The sequence below is a fragment of the Patella vulgata genome, chromosome 1 (genome assembly GCF_932274485.2).
Source record: "Patella vulgata chromosome 1, xgPatVulg1.2, whole genome shotgun sequence".
NCBI lineage: Eukaryota > Metazoa > Mollusca > Gastropoda > Patellidae > Patella > Patella vulgata.
In genome coordinates, this window is record NC_065879.2 from 34,871,240 (window position 1) to 34,893,734 (window position 22,495).

The 22,495-nt window shown below is 34.3% G+C and overlaps 1 protein-coding gene across 2 annotated transcripts in view; it reads right to left on the reverse strand.

Annotated features, from left to right (window-relative positions):
• Positions 1-5,356: 5,356 nt before the first annotated feature.
• Positions 5,357-22,495, reverse strand: part of LOC126823846 (uncharacterized) — a 33,314-nt gene continuing 16,175 nt past the window's right edge. The window contains exons 2-9 of one of the 2 annotated variants that reach the window (XM_050552885.2): positions 17,710-17,911; positions 16,813-16,994; positions 16,029-16,163; positions 14,136-14,221; positions 13,517-13,637; positions 12,225-12,305; positions 9,825-9,946; positions 5,357-8,816 (exon numbers count right to left, since the gene is read on the reverse strand). In XM_050552885.2, the coding sequence (XP_050408842.1) occupies positions 8,448-8,816; positions 9,825-9,946; positions 12,225-12,305; positions 13,517-13,637; positions 14,136-14,221; positions 16,029-16,163; positions 16,813-16,994; positions 17,710-17,911 (1,298 nt within the window). In that variant the 3' untranslated portion in view covers positions 5,357-8,447. Of the gene's footprint in view, positions 8,817-9,824; positions 9,947-12,224; positions 12,306-12,939; positions 13,021-13,516; positions 13,638-14,135; positions 14,222-16,028; positions 16,164-16,812; positions 16,995-17,709; positions 17,912-22,495 lie in introns of both variants that reach the window. The other variant, XM_050552875.2, reaches the window with a different exon arrangement.

The window sequence follows — 22,495 nt, forward strand, 5'->3', positions numbered from 1 at the left end:
GTTTTCATGATAAGATACTTATTATACAGATAGTAGATAGGAAAGTATAGCGATATTTCTTTTAATTTGAAATACTTATTGGTAATAAGTATTGGTAGTTTTGATAATGGAACATTTTTTAAACGTGACTTATTTGATGAAAGTATATAATGCGTTTATATTTATTTGTTTATTTCTATTTTTATTATAATGGCTTGTTCTTAATGGAAATTCAATAGGCTTCTTTGTTTTACTAATCTAAATAATGCATATAAATTTCGTACAGATAGGATAATAAATTTCGTCGTTAAAGCATTCACAAGGGGTTCAACAAAGTGAAACAAGGGCCATAACTCTAGAAGTAAATAATGGAAATTGCCTGAATTTAATAGGCTTATTTGTTATACTATAATCTGAATAATGCATATAAATTTAATACAGATCGGACGATAACTTTTTTACGCCCACATTTTCATGTGGACGTATATTGTCGTCGCTATTGTCGTCGAGGTGAACGTTACGCTCAAGTATGCGTCAGAGAAGTTGACCGATTTGGTGGCGGCAGCGTCATGGTTTGGGGTTCTTTTTGTGCACATGGACGTTCTCCTCTTGTTGTTGTCCAAGGGAACTTAAATGCTGTCCAGTACAGGGATCAGATTTTGCAACCTGTTCTTCTTCCGTTTATGCAGAGACATGGGCCTGGACTAACGTTTCAACAAGACAATGCTCGACCCCATACAGCAATTACTACCCATAATTTTTTAAGAAATGCCGGTGTCCAAGTCCTGGATTGGCCGTCGCTTAGCCCCGACCTTAATCCTATTGAACACATCTGGGACGAACTGGGTCGACGTGTTCGTCAGCAAGTGAATCCACAACTGACGTTGCAGGACCTTCAACATGCTCTTGCTGAGCAGTGGCGACGTCTTCCTCGGGTAGTGTTTACTAATGTTCTGAGATCCATGAGAAGACGTTGTGTGGCAGTTCAAGACGCTAGAGGAGGCCACAACCGTTACTGAACACTTTATTTCGATTGTTCTCCAAGTCTGTGAATTTCATTTTGGGGGGTACTGTGACATCACGAACGTTATCAATGTCAAGGACTTTCGGCGAGACGTATTCTTGCTTTCTGTTGATGTCAAGGTCGCCTGTGCACTACATAACACTAAAATAGTTGCCTTAAACCAAATATTAAAAATCTAGTCCCAAAAATCCCGAGTGTCAAGTTTTTAAATTGGCTGATTTTAGTGAAACTTGAAATACATGTTTATAACCCAAAGATCTTGGTTCCTTTCGATATTCGCGCATATCGGATCATAACTGCTTTAATCGTGGCCCTTGGTTGTACGAAAAATTACGTTTTTAGCTTGTTGTCCCTCTAGAGGTCACAATTTTATACGATTTAAAAAAAAAAGTTTGAATATATGACCATTACACCCTAATGATGGTTGAGTCCGAATTTCGTGAAAATCGGACCAAAATTGCCTGACAAAATGGCCACCCCTCGTACGCAAATAGAATAGAGTAAATATGGAATATCAATTGTTGTGGACCGTCTATTAGAAGTCACAATTTTGATCCGATTTTGATGAAACTTGAGGAAATATATCTTTATAACCCAAAGATCTTGGTTCCTGTTGATAATCGCGCATATCGGATAGTAACTTCCTGAATTATGGCCCTTGATTGTACGAAATATCTGAATCTGAATCTGAATGAACAGTCGTAGATGCCAATTACTGGCTTTAACCCGACGGATGGAGTGCGCTAGTTAATGTTTTCTAGTTTAGATTTGAATACTTCGATTGACTCTGAGTTCACTGTATCATCACTGAGTTTATTCCAGTCGTATACAGTTCGTACAAAGTATGAGTATTTGAATATGTCACTTTTAGCACTAATTGGCTGGAAGCACTTGTTGTTGTTACACACTGATTTTTCTACGATGTTAGTTTTAACATACATTGTAGTTTTCAAATTGTTTAGCCCGAATAGTTCTCTTAAGTCGCTTAGCCTTGAGGTAGTGATCAATGTTAATGGCTGGTACGTGCCCTTCAATCACCTTAAATAGGAATGCCAAACGCTGGTGACGGCGTCTCTCTTCAAGTGGTTGCAGTTCCATTTCCTTGAGCATATTAGTGACGCATCCTTCCTGCCTGGATTTATAGTCGCCCGTTATAAATCGTGCTGCTGATCTTTGGATCCTCTCCAAGCGGTCGATGTCTCCTTTCAAGTAAGGATCCTAGACGACACTTCCGTACTCAAGTTTGGATCGGACTAGTGCAATATAGGCGTTCTTCCTGCATGGCTTAGGGCAGTGTCTTAGGTTCCTGCGGAGAAATCCTAGCGTTGAGTTGGCTTTTTTGCAAATGTTGTTGATGTGCGTTTTCCATTTAAGGTCATCGGATAGGGTAATTCCAAGGTAGATTATTCTGGACTTGTTGGAGTATGTTGTTTTTGATGTTGTAAAAGAATTTGGATTTGCTTTTGGTGCTGAAAATATAGCATTTCTTGGCGTTAAATTCCATGCCCTATTCTTGGAGGTTATCTAGGTCTTTTTGGAGTTGTATATGGTCTGTCATTGAGTTGATGGCACGATATATCAAGCAGTCATTGGCAAAAAGACGAATATGGGATTTAACTCTATCTGGGAGGTCATTGATATGGCAGAGGAATAGTAGAGGTCCGAGTACTGTGCCTCGTGGGACGCCGGAGGCTACGTTAACCTGTTGGGATCGCTCACCTTCAACTATGACGCTCATCTTCCGCTGCGTAAGAAAGTTTGTGATCCACTTGAGTGTTGCTCCTCGTATTCCATAGGACTCGATCGTGGAGAAGTTTGTTGTGAGGCACAGTGTCAAACGCCTTGCTGAAGTCCAGTATCGCTGTGTCGACTTGTTAGTTCTTGTCGTAGTAATTGTGTAGAGATCATGTGCTGATTCAACATTTGATGGCAAATGATGTGCTCTAGCAGTTTGGATAGGACACATGTGAGTGATACTGGACGGTAGTTCTCTGGTGCATGGCTATCTCCTTTTTTGAAGACTGGGGCAACGTTTGCATTTCTCCAATCTTTGGGCAAATCACCAGAGTCGACCGACTTCTGGAAGATACAGATGATGGCAGGTGTTGCTTCTACTGCACAGGCTTGGAGAACTCTGTTGGGTAACTCATCTGGGCTTGAGGCTTTGCTGACCTTGATGTTGCGTAGTAGTTTCAAAATGCCTTCCTCTCCTATCTTGATGGGTGGTATATCTTCATCAACTCACCTTTGTACTTTGGGTAGTTGGTCTCCCTTGTCTTTGGTGAAAACTGACTGGAATTGGTTTACAAGAGTCTCTGCCTTGGCACTGCAGTCGCTGATAAGTGTGCCGTGTTTACTACGTAGTGGTGCTACCCCAATACTGTCTTCTTTTTTGGACTTAACGTAGTTCCGAAATGGTTTGGAATTGTTGTTTTGTAGACCCTGGTTTATGACGGAGTTGATGTGTGACCATTCTGCCTTCCTGAGCTCGCGTTTACTTTCCTTTTGAAATCTTCTGTATTGGGTCCAGTCATTGGTTTTTCTAGCTCTTTTATAAATTCTGGCCCTGCGTCTAAGGACGCGTTTTACTTTCCTTGTTATCCATGGTGGAGAGTTACTTGATGTTTTCATTTTGGATGGAAAGTTCTTGTTAATGGCTGATTTTAGGTTTTCCTTGAAGGTATTCCATAAGGTGTGGACAGATGAACCGTTTACGTAAAGTTGGCTTATTTCCTGGGAGATAGAGGATATTTCAATTTTCAGCTGGTCCCAGTTGGCTTTGGAGAATAAGAAGCATTTTCGGGGTTTCTGCTTGGCGTAGAATGGCTTGATATCTGAATCGACGACTACCATGTCATGGTCAGAGATCCCCGGAGCATTAGTGGAGGATTTGATTAGTGACGAATTTGATGTAAAGACAAGATCAAGTAGGTTGTTTTCTCTTGTTGGTTTATCATGGACTTGGGATAAGTTGAAATCAATGGACAGGTCAAGTAGAGCCTGTTGGACTTCTCTGTCTTGTGCTTCTTTCCGTACCGAGAGTGAGTGCCAGTCTATGTCTGGGCAATTGAAGTCCCCAGCTACCGTGGTGTGACGTTCTTTGTTGGAATTTGCAAGTTCAAGTGAGGATCGTAGTGCAGTTATATCTGAGAGGTTCCTCTGTGGCATGTAGAATGCTGATATCAATAGAGTCTTCTTGCCCTTTAGTTTGACTTGGACCCACTCGATTTCACAGTCAGTCACAAGATCCGCCCTTTCTTCCGCAACCAGGTCCTGGTGTACTAGGATGAATACCCCTCCTCCGAGAGTACCTCGATCATTTCTGTAGGCCTTGTAGTGGCTTGGGAACACTTCACTGGATTTGTTTAGCTTGTTCTCTATCCATCTCTTGCAAAATGTGGGTGTATCCTGCTTGGCAGCTGCTATATTCAGTATAGCGTTCACAAGCTTCAACAAAGTGAAACGAGGGCCATAGTTCTTGAAGATATTAATGGAAATTGCTGAAATAGGCTAAATAATATACATAATTTAATACATATCGGATGATAACTGTTGAGGTTAGAGAATTCACAAGGGGTTCAACAAAAAGAAATAAGGGCCATAACTCTAGAAGTAATTAATGGAAATTGATGAAATTCAGTAGGTTTCTTTGTATTACTAATTTAAATTATGCATATAAATTTAATACAGATCGGTCGATAACTTTGGTTTTCAACAAAGTGAAATAAGGGCCATAACTCTAGAAATATTCGACGGAAATTGATGAAATTCAATAGGTTTCTTAGTTTTACTAATCTATGAATATTAACCTAGCTTGGACGATGTTCAAAACCAGGGCCATAACATAGATGTAATCAACGGAAATTGTTGAAATCTAATAAGCTTCATCGTTTTACTGATCTCTAAATAATGCATATAAATTTCATAGAGATCAGATCATAACTTTTGTCGATAGAGAAACAAGGACCATATCTGTAGAAGTAATTAACAGCAATTTTTGAAATTCACTAGAATTCTTCATTTTAATAATGTATGTAAATTTAGTACAAATCGAATGATAACTTTAGTTGACAGGGTTCTATAAAGTGAAACAAAAATCATAACTCTAGAAGTAATTAACGGAAATTGTTGACATTAAATAGTCTTTGTCTCACTAATGTCAACAACATATATAAATTTCACAATGATCAGATAATAAATGTAGTCTGTAGAGTGTTTACAAGCAATAGTGGACAACGGACAGATGAACAAATGGAGGCGATTGTAATATACGACCACATTCCCATGTTGGCGTATAATACCACACTTCCATAGTTCTTATAGTTCCCAAACAAAATGATATTCTTGTGAATAACATCTTAAAGGAATACTTTATTTCTTCTTTTAATAACATACACTCCATTCTGATTAAATCTTTGGTTTATAATTAAAACATAAAGAAATTCTTTTCAAATGAAAAATTTTATTTGACAAATATGCGTTTCCATTGAGCAGTTGTTTGATAATATATAGAGCAATGAATTCAGCGGAGAAATACAAAGACCAGTTGGAAGCAATAGGGTAAAATAGCTCCATTCTATAAAAGGGTCACATATTTAAAGATACATTTTACAAGTATAAGTATGATCAAAAGATATATTAAAAAAGACAAAGCCTAGTGATAAATACATGTATTTTATAATTAAATATCCCTCCTCCGTCCATGTATGAGTAGTAATGAACAATAATTTAGTGCGAGTAATTTTACCCTATTGCCTTTGCATCTACACGAATATAATAAGACATACAAATGTACATTTAAGGCAAATATTTTCAATAATCTGGCAGTGCCACATCAGAATATTTTGACAATATAGAATGTCAACATTAATGTATTAAATATAATTTATACAAATACTGACATTGCAACATTTTAATAAAAGATGAAGTTCTTCTGCGCATGTAAATATAGAATGTAAAGGTAAGTAAACAAAGATATCAGACGTATACAAAATAGATTAGCAAAAAAATATACAGGCTTCATCAATTTAGTACACATATGGCAAGAGTGAAAGTAATATAAAAAGCAGTATGAAATATAATAGTGTTTACACATAAAATGTTGAATATTACATGTTGTTCAGTTATATGGCACAAATAAACAAAATTATGTAAAGAAACAAGACTTAACATTATTCTCATACATTATTATTTATACATATGATTATTACCACATTACGGTCAGCCAAGAAATGTTTTAATTATCGAATTGGTGGTCCCTAAGTAACCCTTATGATGAATATTGGAGAAACCCTTTAAAAAAATTTCCATGAATAATAGTAGGTTTATGAAGAACACATATTCGAACACAAAACATATTTTCATCGAGATAAAGTACTAAGTACATGATTATAAATGAAAGTACATAAACAGTTTCAGAGAGCTATGTATATGAGTTTTATTGTAAATGCAACCCCAGTTGAATCCAATAATGCAACAAAATCTGAATTTTTGAGCTGAAATTTATCATCTATTTGTCATTTATAGAGTTTTTAGTTTCACATCAATCTATTATTTTAAGTAAAAGACCCTTTAAATCTCAATCAAGCTACACAGACTTTATAAAATAATATTTGATAATCCTATTGAATTGGTATATGCCCTTAAAAACATATAAATAATGAACAGCACTGAGATATAATGATTAAATGTATAAAAAAGATAACCTCAATGCATAACCTTAACAAACAACCATGAAAAAAGGCAACGACTGGGGCAGAAAGGGGATAGACATTTCAACTAAAAATATCAAGCTACAAAAAGAAAATGTTGGCAGAACATATTATATACAATAACAACACCTGCCCCCTTTCTGCTATATACAAGGCAGATTATGTTCAAGCTTTACATAAATAGCAACATAACTTTTTGTACATGTACAAAAGTTGGTGTGGTTTCTTTTTCATTTTTGTGCTTGAAGATACTTTATGTATTGTGATTGTGCATGATGAAATATAATGTACCGGTAATCAGGTTTTTCAAAACATTTATGGGATGTTTTGTTTCTATGATCTGGACTATTTAAATATCAAAAATCACTTTAAAGGTAGAGTCAAATTTAAATTGAGCAAATTCATTAAAAATTAATATAAATCAACAGTATCAAAGATTTTTCAAGTTTTTTTTGTTGTTGCTACAAAGTCCAAAAAAAGAAAAAGAAATTAAAATTAATCTCATCATTTCATTGCACAAAATTATTTTCTCAGAAAGTGATCAATCCTGTAATGAGGAAAGCCAATATACTTATAAAAGTTATTCCACATTCAATTTTAAGTTGACAAATAAAATAAAAGGATAATGTACATGTATAATTACAATGTAATATCTTACTAAAATTACACACAGCAAATTATCAACCACCTCGATAACCGTAGTCATAAAATCACTGACTATACAATTCAGTGTATAAATGTTCTGTTCATGGCAATTGAACCATTCTCATTCAATTTTATAGTTAGTTAACTTTTATCTCTGACATTGTGGTTATCACTGGCTATTTCTTGGAAAAACACAATGGTTGAAAGTCTGATTGCTACATATGACTATGACTTTATAAGCCTACTAATAACCTCTTGGCATTTGTTCTATTAAAAACACATTTTCTACCATAAATATAGGCCTGAAAAGATCACTAATATTTGATATCAGGATATTAGTTATTCTTGTAAAACATATTTTTAACCACTGTTATGACTGAACCCTTGTACACTTCAGGTTTTGGATAACGTAGCGACTACTTAAAATTTTGAACTTTTCAGACCTATATAATACATGTGGAGGCTGACAAACATAAGATGTTGATCTAGGTTGCAAAGAAATAAATATATTTTACATGGCTGGGTTTAATGTACACTTATGACATATTTAATACTGTTAAAATGCTTCTAAAAATAACACTTAGTATCACTACATAATAAGCCAACATCACTGGTTTTAAAAGAAAATGTCTATATAAAATATGAATAAAGAAATATGATAGTTAACTGCTTTTGTGCCCATCAACCAAAATGTAACAATCATCTCTATATTCAATCAACCTGCTATTTTAATTTATGATGAAACATAACATTTGTTATTCCTAAAATCCAATTTGATCAGTAATCAAGGTCAAACAAAGTTGTAACCGTATATTAGTATAAATAGTTTGAAAATTGATAATTCCTCACATAGAGGAAAATATTTGTAAAAGGTACTGTACACAAAAAGTACATGAAGAAACCTTACAGTAAAATCTGGTCTAAAGTTAAAATTTCCAAATGAAAAAAAATAATAAAATACTATGATCACCTCATATATCCTACATTCTTAGTTTCACAATTTGCACAATAAAAAATAATACAGCATTAGTATTATTGGCCTACAATAGATAGAAAGTGATAAAAGCACATTTACAACATAAGATATCTTATTCCTTCTTGGCTTCTTCACCTTCAGTAGCTGGAGCAGGTGTTGGATTTTCTTCTTTCTTTTCTTCTTCTTTCTTTTCTTCCACTTTTTCTGCTTCCTTTTCTTCAGTCTTCTCTGGCTCCTTCTCTCCTTCAGGTTGGTCCTCTTTAACTTCTCCATTTTCCTTTACCTTCACATCTCCATTCTCCCCATCTTTCTTTTCCCCTTCCTTAGCCTCTTCTGTCTTAGTTTCTTCTTCGGACTGAGCTCCCCCAGGCCCTGTATATTTCTTTGTTTTCTTAACAAAGCCACCCTCTATGAGTGAGTAAGCCATATCTATTAGCATTTCTTTGGTATCTCTTGGCTGAATTCCCAAAACTTCTTTCATCTAAAAAATAAATAATACATGTAGATCTATATTGATTCATAATAACCAATCCAAATCAGCATAAATATATTTAAGATATACATCCACAGTAGATTTGAAGTTCTAGAGGTCCACAATGGTTTTCGCACAATATTTATTTTTTTGTAATTAAACCAGCATTATGGAAGATTAGATAAAGAGCTGACAGTTCTCGTTATAATAGTTAAAAAGTAGATAATGTAAATGGAATATACTGAAAATTTCAGTCAAATAAATTCACTCTGAGCTGAGAAATTCTCATTTCAAATTCACGGTAGCCTCGATTGTCATTGTTACCATAATAAAGACTTGATTATCCATTTTTACGGTTAATCATAACAGCTGTTGAATAACAGATCGGATTCAAATATGTTTAAATCTGAGGCATCCGATGACATCTGAGTCAATTATGGTCTTGTCATGTTAATAAATGTCTAATTAATAGTTTATATAACATTTAAGGCCTAAAGAAAGACCTGCAATAGGCAGATTTAGCTCTTACATAATGCATATTTAATAGGGGTATTTAAAAGACACTAAATAACGATAAAGATTAAGGATATTAACTTTGAAAGTAATTATCAGATTCTTTGTCTAATCAACATAAATTTCAAATCATTTGATTGTTAACTTTATCACTGGAGTGTCCAAGGGCAATAACTCCAACAGTAATTATCAGAAATCATCGAAAAAAAATAGCTCTCTTCATCTTATCAACATAAACAATGTATATAAATTTGAAATCAATTGGATAACTTAAAACCATTCACAAAATGTTTTCTATTGATCAAGGGCCATAACTCAGACAGTAATTATTGTAAATCATTGAAGATCAATAGCATTTCTCATCTTATTAACATAAACACTTTAATAAATTTAGGCTCTGGCACATCTACAAGATTTTTTAAATTATGTCATTAGAATATTCACTGTGTATAATCTGAAATTCTTTTTATATGTACATTGTAGATTGCTGGTTTAAATACTTACTCTAGTATTATCAAATCTGTGGACTTTACCAACTTGAGGCAAGATAAGCTTGAGTGTTTTATCAAATACACTAGAAAGCCATAGAGCAAAGTACGGGCAGTTCATTGTGGGAACACTGTAACCTATAAAACATAACATATTACCATTATCGACTTCACCCACAACTAGCAGGGTTATTTCCCTTTAGTCTGTGAAATTGGAATTAAATGAATCTGAGAGTACACAAGAAAGGAGCATTGGAACATTAATGGATAATTTTATTCATATCTGTATTTCTCATATCCAAAATGCTCTTATTTGACGAAAGTTCGATGCTGACAAAATCAGCACTACTGTCCAAATCTGTACAAATTTATAGCACAGTAAGGCATATTTTAGCTAAAGCCACATTTGAAGAAAATATTAAAGTGAAATGGTAGTACACTTAGTATAATAGTAGACTGAAAATAAAATAAAGTATAGATAATACTTTTATATTATAGAAGATTTATTGATATTTGGTTTATTATAATTGTCAAGCATTATAAATGAGAAACTGAAAATAGCTAAAATAAGACTTCAGATAGTAAGAGTTGCACTATAGCCCCAATAAGCATGCTGTTTTACTCGGGCAACGCAATACAAGATTAGTTAGTAATAATATTTTATGTTGATTATATTAGTAGTAATTAGAAAACGCATCAGACAGCTAGTTCATCATTTTAGAAACATGTCAAAACACAGCATGCAGTATACATGTATTTACAAAATACTGGTATTCAAAATTTATATTCTGGTAATTAAAAACATATTATTCCACTATAGCATGAAATCTACATGAAATAAATTTAACCATGTATAACATTGCATAACCATAATGCAGAAAGAAAGAATTCTGTTTTAAAGGTACCGTAATTTTTTTTAAGTCAGCTGATTAAATTTTGTATCTGTATACATTATACATGTAATCGTCCTATATGTAATTCCATTTTCAAAGTATCTCCAACAGCCTTATTATCCAAGCTGTCCAAGGAGCAAGTAGAGGGAGGCAAAAAGCATCACAGTTCACTGGTTGAACAATTATCCCAAAATGTTTTAAAAAAATGTTGTCACAAATAAAAATAAAAAGATGCTTTTCCCTGATGAATAAAACTGTAGATTTTGACAAAAATGATCTGTGAGCATATAAAACATATTTAAAGTTTTGGGATAATCGATGGTTGATAAAAGATTTTATTTTTGATTTGACCTGATTTGACTTCAAAGCTACATTGTGTTCAAATTGAATTGTATGCATTTTGGGACAAATAGCGGTTTTCAAGTAGTTTAACAAATGCTTGACAACAAGTGGCTGCCATGCAAGATACGCCCACATTTTGCAAGAGATTTACAGAGAACAAGATTCGTATAATCTGGGGACTTAATCCAGGAAGTTGCAGTCTGATAAGCGCAAGTATCAAAACGAACCCAGTTTTTTGTGATATATCAAACTTCATTAGGTACAACGGTGTATAAAATGTAGTTTTTCGTAAAATCAGGGGGGTCATAATCCAGGAAGTTACAGTCCGATATGCATGAATATTGAAAGGAACCAAGATCTTTGGGATATAAACATATATTTTAAGTTTCATCAAAATTAGATGAATATTGTGACCTCTAGAAGGTCAACAACCTTGGTATGACATACTTTTACACTAATTATGTACGAGAAGCAGCCATTTTGTTGGGCAATTTAGGTCTGATTTTCATGAAATTCGAACTCAACCGTCATTAGGGTGTAACGGTGATACATGTGAACGTTTTTTTAAATTGGATAAAAATTGTGACCTTTAGAGGGTCCACAAGCTAAAAACACAATTTTTTGTAAAATCTGGGGCCATAATCCAGGAAGTTATGGTTGGATATGCGTGAATATCAAAGGAACTAAGATCTCTGGGTTATAATCATACATTTTAAGTTTCATCAAAATCAGATAAATATTGTGACCTCTAGAGGGTCCATAAGCTAAAAACAGGATTTTTGCGCAGTCAGAAATAAGCCATAATCCGATGGTCCGATATACGCAATTATCGAAAGGAACCAAGATCTTTGGGATATAAAACTATATTTTGGATAACAATTTTGACCTGTAGGGTATCCACAAACAAAATGTGAACAGACGGACAGGGGCGACGAAAATATACGTCCAAATGAATATGAACCTTACTCTGTAGTTGAAATTTCCAATAATCAGGTGATTCTTGGGTTTTATGAACATATTCAATATAAAAAAAAAAATTGCACTTTGATGGTGAGAGTGATACCATATTTCTAATAGTAATAAATCAAATTAAAACCATAATCCTAATTAAATAATGAAAGCATAAAGAAGCATAAAAATTAAACCAAAAATATATAAAGCTAAGCTAATATCAAACAAACCTTGGGATTCAAATTCAGCTTTTAAAATAAGTGCCATTTCTTTCATATACATATTTTCATGAGAAATAATGTGTCGATGGCCTGTAGCAGCAAAAAAAATAACATGCAATCAACATGCAAAATAACATTTCAACCCTGTAATATGAATGACATTTCCAACATACATGTACTTTTCTTTCCTCCATATTCAAGGCTCCACCTGAACCTCTGTGAATAATTGTAAAGGTGCAGAAATTTTTAATTGGATCGTCAAATGTGTCAGTTTTTGAACAATTATTATATAAATTGTGATGCTGATAGGATTCAACTTAACATTGATTCTGTACAGACAATGTCTCTTGTTTCATACTGACTACATAGATTATAAATTAACCTGTCAGTAATTTACATCTAATAATCATTAATTTGACAGAATTTAACATTTAAACACAATATCTATACTTATATTTTTTTGTGTAACTGTCTGAAAACACTCTAACCTTTAACTGTTTTTTAAAATCGATATATTGCTAAAAACTATGTCTAAGTTGAGGTAAAAAAAAAAAAAAAAAACACCAGAAAGAAATGACTACTTGTAATATACTGTAAATGTCATTCATAATAATTATACACATAAATAAATCCATAAAATAAACAAAACATGAAAGGCGCAAACATAAATAACTATTCCATTAAAGGCATTCCAACCATGCACTTGCTGTTGCAGGTTAAATACCTTGTGGTTTAAATTCTTTAGCAAGAATCTGAGCCATTTCCTTCATCCAAACATTACTGTTAACAATTAGATGTCTTTTACCTGAAATTTCATGACCATCAATAAAATTATAGGAAGTATGGAGAAAACTTAAGGCTAAATAGAAACACATAAAATCATGGGATTCAATTTAGAAATGACATATTGTTAACCATTTTGTCAACCTTTAACTTTGGGCACTTTGTTACTAACTCTAAATATGTAATCTGTTTATTAACAATATATATATATAAGGAAGGGACCACAGTGGATCTGCCATGCCACTGAGTAATATCTTGTCATACATACCATAAATGCCTTTAACCATGGCCCATTCAATTACAAATATTATTGTCTACTCAAGCTTGATATGGATTGGCAGGTGACCCGACTCAATATTATTGGTGACAAACCAATGAAACTTTGGACCTTCAAACCACTTCTCTAACAGATGTAATAAAACTGAATTTATGTGTTTAAAATTTCAGCTTTTCAAATTAGTAATTGGTTGTCTTTCTTGTCATCAGTTTTAATAAGTCTGTCTTCTTTAATTACTTACCAACAGCTTCATCTAATGTCATCGCTTTAACATGTGCTGTAGCCACATCTCGTACATCGATAACAGGGAAATTCAACTTAGGTACAGCAGGCATGGCCCTTTCTAATAGCCTCTTTACAATCTAGAAATAAAAATATGGTACAGGAAAGTAGAACACTGAAGCCTATTTCATTTCATTTCATATAATCATTCTTGATACATTTACATAAAATCCAACCATTCTTGATTCTTGATATTTTATTCATTATCAAATATTGGAAAAGTTTCAATCCAGCTCTGGACAACTCGTTCCTGTACAATTTGTCCCCTGGGACTTTTCGTCCTCAGACAATTCGCCCAAGGACAATTCATCCCCTAGGACTATTTGATCCCAGATAATTCGTCCCCGTGGACAATTTTTCCCCAGACAATTCGTCCACTAGGTCTATTTGTCCCCCCTCTCCCTTTCCTGCCCGAAGAGGGGGCATTTTATTCAACCCCAATCCTTTCAATTTTCAATCATAAATCAATTAAAAGCAATTAAATTCACAGTGAGAAACCATTTAAACATATGATCCTTTATATTGTGATTAATGTGGGTATATTAGACTATAATATTGGTATTTAATTCAAGTATTACCTCCATACTAGTACAGTTTGATCCAGAAAGAACAGGGCCCATCACATAACTTGGATTAATAACAGCTAATTCTATTTTATCTGAATCTGAAATAAAATGAATGTGTTTATAATTGTTTCTGTATGCACACATGTTAGTTTGGCTATCTTTTAAATGCATCCTTAAATCAATAAATTACTTCCCCTTTTGCTAAGAAATGTAAAGGCTCCATTGTACTTCTCCATGTAAGGGAGCATTTTTTAAAAAGCCATAAATTTCTGTTATAGAGGGGGTACTTTTAGGATTTGTTAAATTCATTGGAGTCACGATTCTTTCAATATGAACAAGTGGTTGCCATGCAAGATATGCCCACATTTTGCAAGAGATGGACAGAGAACAAGCTAAAAAAATAATGTGATTTTTTGTACAATCAGGGGCCATAATCCAGGAAGATATGGTCCGATATGCACGGATATCGAAAGGAACCGAGATCTTTGGGTTAAGAACATACATATCAAGTTTCATCAATATCTGATAATAATTGTGACCTCTAAAGGGTCCACAACCTTTGTATTACATACTTTTACACAATTTACATACGAGCGGCCATTTTGTTGGGCAGTTTCATTTCAGTTTTTCCGAAATTCAAATTCAATCTTCATTATTTACAATCAAGGGCCGTAATTCAGGAAGTTACGATCCGATATATGAAAAAATCAAACGGAACCAAGATTTGTGGGTTATAACCATGAAATGAAATGAAATGAAATGGGGTTTAACGTCCTACTGTTCTGCTCCGAACTGGGCTAATGAACATGGGCATATGCCATACAGTGTGCTATGTGGGAAATTTTGCCCGGACAGCAGCACTACGGCCTACTCTTATATCGAATTCTAACTGTCAAGGGATCTTTTACGTGCACGCCAATGTGTACACGGAACCTTGGTTTTTCGTCCCATCCGAACAACTAGACAGCTGTCATTGTCAGACTCTCCGTCCTTTCTCGGCCAATACAGGGATTGAACACCTGACCTTCAGGCTAGCGAGCCTGCGTCTTACCCACTTAGCCACCGGGGGTAGTATTCCATAATTGTTGATTGAAAAATAGAAAGTAACCACACTTTCATAATGTATCTGGAACTGGGGACCTGCAGTGGTTCACTGAGTAAGATGTTGACTCGCTAACCTGGAGATCCTGTGTTCAATTCCAGTGTTGGCCAAGAATGTTGGCCAGTGTGAGAGGGCCTGGCAAGGGACACTGTATAGTTGGTCGGAAGGGAAACCAGCGGCTGCCAGGCAGGATACACCCACATTTTTCAAGAGATGGATAGAGAACAAGCTAAACAAAATTCAGGAAGGTACAATCCGATATGCGCGAATATCGAAAGGAAACAAGATATTTGGGTTATAAACATTGTTTTATCAAAATCGGATCAAAAATGTGACCTCTAGAGTGTCCACAAGCTAAAGATGTGATTTTTCGTACAATCAGGTGCTATAATCCACAAAGTTACCGTCCGATGATACATGCCAATATTGAAAGGAACCGAGATCTTTGGGAGATAGACCTATATTTCAAGTTTCGTCAAAATTGGATAAAAATTGTGACCTGTAGAGTGTCTGCAAACAAGTTGTGGATGGACAGACAGGCGGTCAGGAGCAATGACAATATACGTCCACATGAAAATGTGGGCGTATAAAAAAAATATTACAATTCATATATTCTTTCATTTTCAGCATAAACCAATTAAAGTGAGGTACTGAGGTAGAACAAAATGTTCTGATTTTAACATTATTTTCAATAAATATAGATTTGGAATCTCAATATGCAAATCTTCCTGCATAATAATCTATAAACACCATATACCTTAATTTGGCCAGGTTAACTAGGACTGAATGTTTAAATAACTAACCTGGAAGTTCTTTAATAAAATCCCATGCTGCTTTTTCTGCTAGTGTTTTACTTTTAGAGTAAGCATCTAATTTCTCCACATCACTCCAATCTTCTTCTGAATTGACTTTATCTTTACTTGTACCGGCTGTCTCCCCTATAATATAAAGAATTGCATGTTACAATTTTTTTTTTATAATTTTTAATTAGCCTATGAAATAAATTAACTAATTTAATATATCATTTTTTAAACTTGAATATTGTTGTTATTTGTCACATATTTGCCATGTATATTAACATAACCCAATAACATTAGTGCTGAACAGGATAAATGAATAATTGAAATTTTACTGGAGTCACAAATTGCAATTAATGTACATGTACTGTCCAGGGCTTGAAATGTTTGTTTGTCTGTTAATACTGTAATATATAGTCAAGCAGTAGTAAGACGTTTCATCTTATCTCTTCAAGTGCCTGTGTTGTGGCCGACAGATCAAAATATGGACCAAAACAATTTAGGAGTGTTTGTGTATCTGTGGATAATATGTTACATGGATAATTAAGAGTGACAGGTTACTTACTGAAGCGACAAAATAACATAAACAAGAATCACGTCTCACAATACAATAATACCCTTATTGTGGAGGGACAGTCAGGGATGACGACAATATACTGCACATGAAATGTCGACTTGTTATCAGTTTAATTCTAAACTTGGTATCAAAATTTGACAATGTTCAGGTTTACACCCGTATCACAAATATGTGACAAATTAGGAGACTAAAATAAATTTTACATATACTTACAAGCAACAGCAGCACATGAACTAGTTAATACAATTCTTTTAACAGATTTAGCATCAACACACGCTTTAAAGACATTCTGTGTTCCTTCTACAGCTGGCTGTATGATTTCATTCTCATCTTTAGGAGCAGCAGCAGGGAATGGACTAGCAATATGTATCACATAAACCACATCTTTTACAGCTCTAAAAAAAAAAAAAAAAATAGTTCAAATACTAGAATTAGTGTTGAAATAAGAATGACAATAGTGTTATTGCCAACCACAGAATAGAATAACAGGAATATTTAGCCCTGTACACTTCTCCTAAAAATCAGGGCCCTTAAACTAAGATAAAATCAAAATTTTAAGAAATACTGCAACTTCATTGGATATATGCAAATTGATTTTACTGGTCAGCCAATCGAATTGCAGTATTTCTTAAAATTTCGATTTTATCTTAGTTTAAGTTTTCGTGAATAAGGGCCCAGAGTTGCTGTAACCATACCCTGCCTCAATAGTTATAACTCTTGAGGCTATGATACAAAATTACTGTGGCATTAGATGTTCTGTAAAGAGTAAGATTACTTTGTTCCGTTAACAACATATAGCCAACTGGAGCAAGTTAAGTCCGAGCTACCCTGTCTCAAAGGAAACAATTTTTTCATAAAATGCATTTTTGTGATTAAACATGCATTATGCAAGAGCTAAATCTGACTATTGCAGGTCCTTCTTTAGGCCTTAAATTATTAATTAGACGTTAATTAACTTACCCTGCGATATTTAGTGGATTTGAATATGTTTAGTGATGGATAATTTAATGTAAAAATGGATAATCTAAACTTTGTTGATCAATGTACCAATGGTAGCAATGATGACCGAGGCCAGCCTACAATTGAATCGCTAATAATAAGTTAACTTACGCTTCCCAAGATTCTGGTTTAGTTAAATCTGCCTCCACTAATTCAAGTTTAAATTGAGCTTCTGGACATAAAGCATGTAAGTGTTTAACTTTATTTTCATCTTGTAAACTTCGCACTGTTCCTCGCACTCTATAACCTTCTTCTTGTAATTGTTTAATAACATGTGTAGCTATATAACCTGATGCACCAGTTACAAGAACAACTGAAAAAGAAAACAAAATTTGTCCAATATTAAAGAAAGATGAATGTGCCATATTTTGCTGTAATATCAATGCAAAAATACTACACCAAATACAGATTTCAGAGTTTCATGTGTCAGTCAGTCATTGACCTACAACCGTCATCCTAAACAAGAGCTCTAGCTAAATGGGATCACATTTTCATCCCAAACTCAAAATGATTTTACAACCCTGTCTTCTACATAAAATTCTTCATATACATGTACCTTGGTCTTCATAAGTGTAATTAGTGGAATAATTGTGCATTTTCTTATATTAGTATCTTCTACAAATCTGTCTGCCATGATGGGAATGAAAGTGGAGGAATGAAGCAGACATCATTAATAGAACAATTTGATGTGAATGGATAGGAAGAGTATTTGTGTCAGTAATGAAGCTTATAGTCTGATTGAGGCCATTAAGTCCTGTCTTACAAGAAAAGCCCAATTTTAATACATGGCATTACAACTACTGGTAACTTATTCCTTTATCATTCTATATTTAAAGCATGTTTCTTGGACTTATTGAGGTGATAAATATGATAACTGAATGGAAACTTATTTTAACAACATCAACAGCCAGGAAAATATATATTTGTTGCCAAAAATAATACCATACATGTATACAATGCAACCACAAACTATATACATGTATTACAAATCTTAAAGGAGCTAAATCGCTAATTTTAGGACCTAGAAATTGACCCAAATGGGTCGAAACGCATATAATAATGTAATCTGATTGTATATAAACTGATTTACATTCAATTGTTTCCTTTTTGACTCTAATTTCAAATCAGTTATGTCTAGCCAAATACAGCATGGGTCTCAACCCTATAGCAATTTCTAGCGTCTGGTTATTCCAGTCTATTAAGCAGGCTCTCCTGTTGAATATGTCTAGCCTCGTTCTTTCTGGTCACTTGTTGCAAATGACACTAAAACAAACTATGATACACGATTCGTGTACCAATGGTAACATGTTTATTTTGTCTTAAATATTGGATATCAGAAGCCTGCCTTTTCCTGGTAAGATCACAACATCACTGTAGCTATTCAATGTGCAACTACAGAGCGTTTCAAAATTAAGTATTCATTGCACAGGCTATTATTCCCATTGACCTTGACATGACTATACATGTAGCTCATATTTACATATAGTAAATGTAAGCTAAAAATAAATAATTATTCATTCAGACAAAAAATTAACAATTTTGCACAAGAAAAATCATTCAAAATGTATACATAGAAACTTGAATGGTAATTACAACAAGTCAACAGTTAGCTCAGATGTCTACTGCTGCAATCCCAAGATAGATAGATGACACATATTAATTACAAATTTATCTTTTTGAAAAGTATCAAGCAATCAAGCTGATTATGAGGACTGGCTGAAAAGTTCTAAGCCTGAAAACGATACAATGTAGATCAATTGGGTGGAAACAAACTTTTGCCACCAAAACATACAATCATTGAATAAATCATAGACATAAGAACTGTAGTGTTATTATTGTCTTTGTACCAGACTATCTTGTGAACCTACCCATTGTGAACCTACCAATTGAAATCACAAGAAATGCACAAAACTGGCTATTGGGCAGTCATGTACCTGCAACTGAAAGGACTAACCCTAACACAGATACATGCTGACATGGTCTCCACAGTAAAGAAGTGGGCTGTGGAATTTAAGCATGGCAGAAAGAGCCTTGACGATAACCCGCGTCCTGTAAGGCCATCAACAGCAACCATTCAAGAAAACATTACCCGGGTGCACGACATGTTGATGACTGACCAATTGACATACATGTATTGCTAGTGTTGTAGCCATCTCCCATGAGAGGGTTCAGCACATTATCGCCAACAAGTTAGGAATGACAAAAGTTTCTGCAAGATGGGTGCCATTGGGTGCCAAAGCTCTTGATCGTGGATCAGAAACGTGTCAGATTCCTGACGTCCCATCACATCATTTTCCTAGTAATGATAACGGCATGTCAGCTGTGGTGGCCTTGCAAAGTCGTTAGCAAAAGTGTGTACACTTCGAAGGGGACTATGTAGAAAAATTAAGGGAAACCATCGACTTTGTACAGGTCTTTCACATATAGGCTTAGAACTTTTCAGTCTATACTTAGTCTGAGCATAAAATGTTCATGATCGATCTCAGACAAGGTTTTGAAGTACCTGGTGGTGTAACTCTACACTAAATTTCATCACTCTCCAAAGCATGGATCCATGAATTTGCTTAGCTCTGCCTAGCTTTAGCAGAAAATGTTAATCATTGAACTCCGTCAAGACATTCACCTAATGAATATACACCAAGTTTAAACATTCTAGCTCAATCAGAAGGAGAGTTATTGTGTCCCAAAAAGCATGACGGACAGACAGACTGACGGACAGACAGAACCATTTTAATACACCCATGCTTTCTTCGAAAGGCGCGGAACAATAAATTGTAACATTCAAGCTCCAAGTTTGAACATTCTAGCTCAATTAGGAGAGTTATTGTTTCCCGAAAAGTATGACGGACAGATGGATGGATGGACCCATTTTAATAGTACCATGCTTTCTTCGAAAGGCGCGGAACAATAAACTGAAACCTATTATACACATATACATGTATTTATCTTGGAAAGGAGGGGTTGAAAATTCATGTACATGCACAACAATGTTCACCTTGAATGAACAGGGTATGCATCAATGGTACATGTATATGTATCTTGGAAAGGTGGCATTGAAAAGTCATGTACATGTACATGTACAAGCACAACAATGTTCACAGCAGAGAGGAAATGTACAATTTATTAATGGAGTTGTCCCAAATATACAATAAATTGATAAAAGTGGGCTTACATGTAATTACAAACCAAAATCAAATGAAAAGATTACTGTATGTAATGTTCGAAAGTTCCAGTTTAAAATATTAAGCATTATTAAATCACCAATAAATAAAATGAAATGGGTTTCAATATCCTGTTTTTCAGCATCAACCGGGCTAAAATAGACAGGATGAGGGAAAGTTTGTCTGAACATCGGAGCAACTGCCTACTCTTAATTCAGATTCCAACTGTCAATGGTTCTTTTGCATGCAGGCCTTGGTTTGTCATCCAGTCAAATCACTATGGTAGATGCTGTTCCTCGCCAGCCCTAGCCCCGCACCCCACAATCCTGCACCATTGTCCTGGTGAAACAACGCAGGAAAATCCTGAAGAACTTTCACCCAGCTTCAGACGAAATTATATGTATACATAAATTATTCTAAGAATTAACATAATTAATCAGCTTTACTGTGGGGTGGTTCCTTGAATTTAATAACAGTAATCATGGAGGTCAGTGATTCCTTCAAATTTTAAAATGTTGATTCAGGTAGTTAAATACAAATAGAAAGATGAAACAAAATGGAGTTTTACATGCTACTGTGCAAGGACCATCTTTTTATCTTTGCCAGGTGTACTATGTACATTGTGTATCTTTTAAAAACAAAAATCCACAAAGAAATCCACCAACCATGTCTAATTTAATTGAGGTGTGACCATGAACTCATGTTGTCTGGTCATTATCTGCTGTAAGAATAGTCTATTAATGTACCAGTAGTCTAATACAATTATTCACATGAGATGATTTGATGACATGTATACTGTTTGTACATGTATGTACCTGGTAAGCAAATCTAATGCTTCCTTTCATAGTTTCTGGTAGCACTCGCTATGAGAAACATTTTATGCTGGAGAACTATCGACAGGAAAGCAAAACATTTCACTATCAAAGTATCAAAACTCCAAAGAAATATTTAGTTTCAAAGAATCTGTTGTTTTGAGAATGGATGGGAGTGGGGCTTATTTTGCAGGTACATTGTTCTTGCATAATGCCTGACAAATCACTCTGTATCAGAGACTGTCTATAACAGCAAGAATAATATAAAATTTGTTTCTTTACTTTGGGTGTCAGAGCTAAGTTAGAATATCACTGGTAAATTTCAATCCTTGACCTACAGATCTGTGTGATTCTGTTTTGACTGAATTATCACAATAATTTGAAAAACCATCCCCACCATCATAATATGATTCACCAGTTGATTAATGTAATCTTGATAAATGTAAGTCCACTGAATTATTAAGATAAATGACTCTAGGTTTGCCTGTGTGGCTAGGTGTATTTTATCTGGTGTACACAAAGACCTAATGGCTCACATGTATAAAAATCAATTGATTAAATATACCATGAGAGACAATGACCTGAGAACTAGGTCTCTCAAATTACATGTATAATACATTCAATGGTCTGATGTACACATATAATAAGCTTGTCTGGAGTTTGATTCCATTATTCTCCTTGCTACAAGACACTGAATAATCAATTATTGATTGCCATTTACAGACGAATAATAATAAACTCTTTTCAACTTCCTGATTATATACAGCTAATGAGGTGATGAAAGAATCAAATTATGGAAGTTGTTTAATTACATGATTTATTATTACTATTTGTTATCTACACATACACATAGCTATCAAATTCATAAACTGTATTGTACCAAAAGAAATTAATTCCGCATGAAATGCCAAAAGGAGGGTGGGG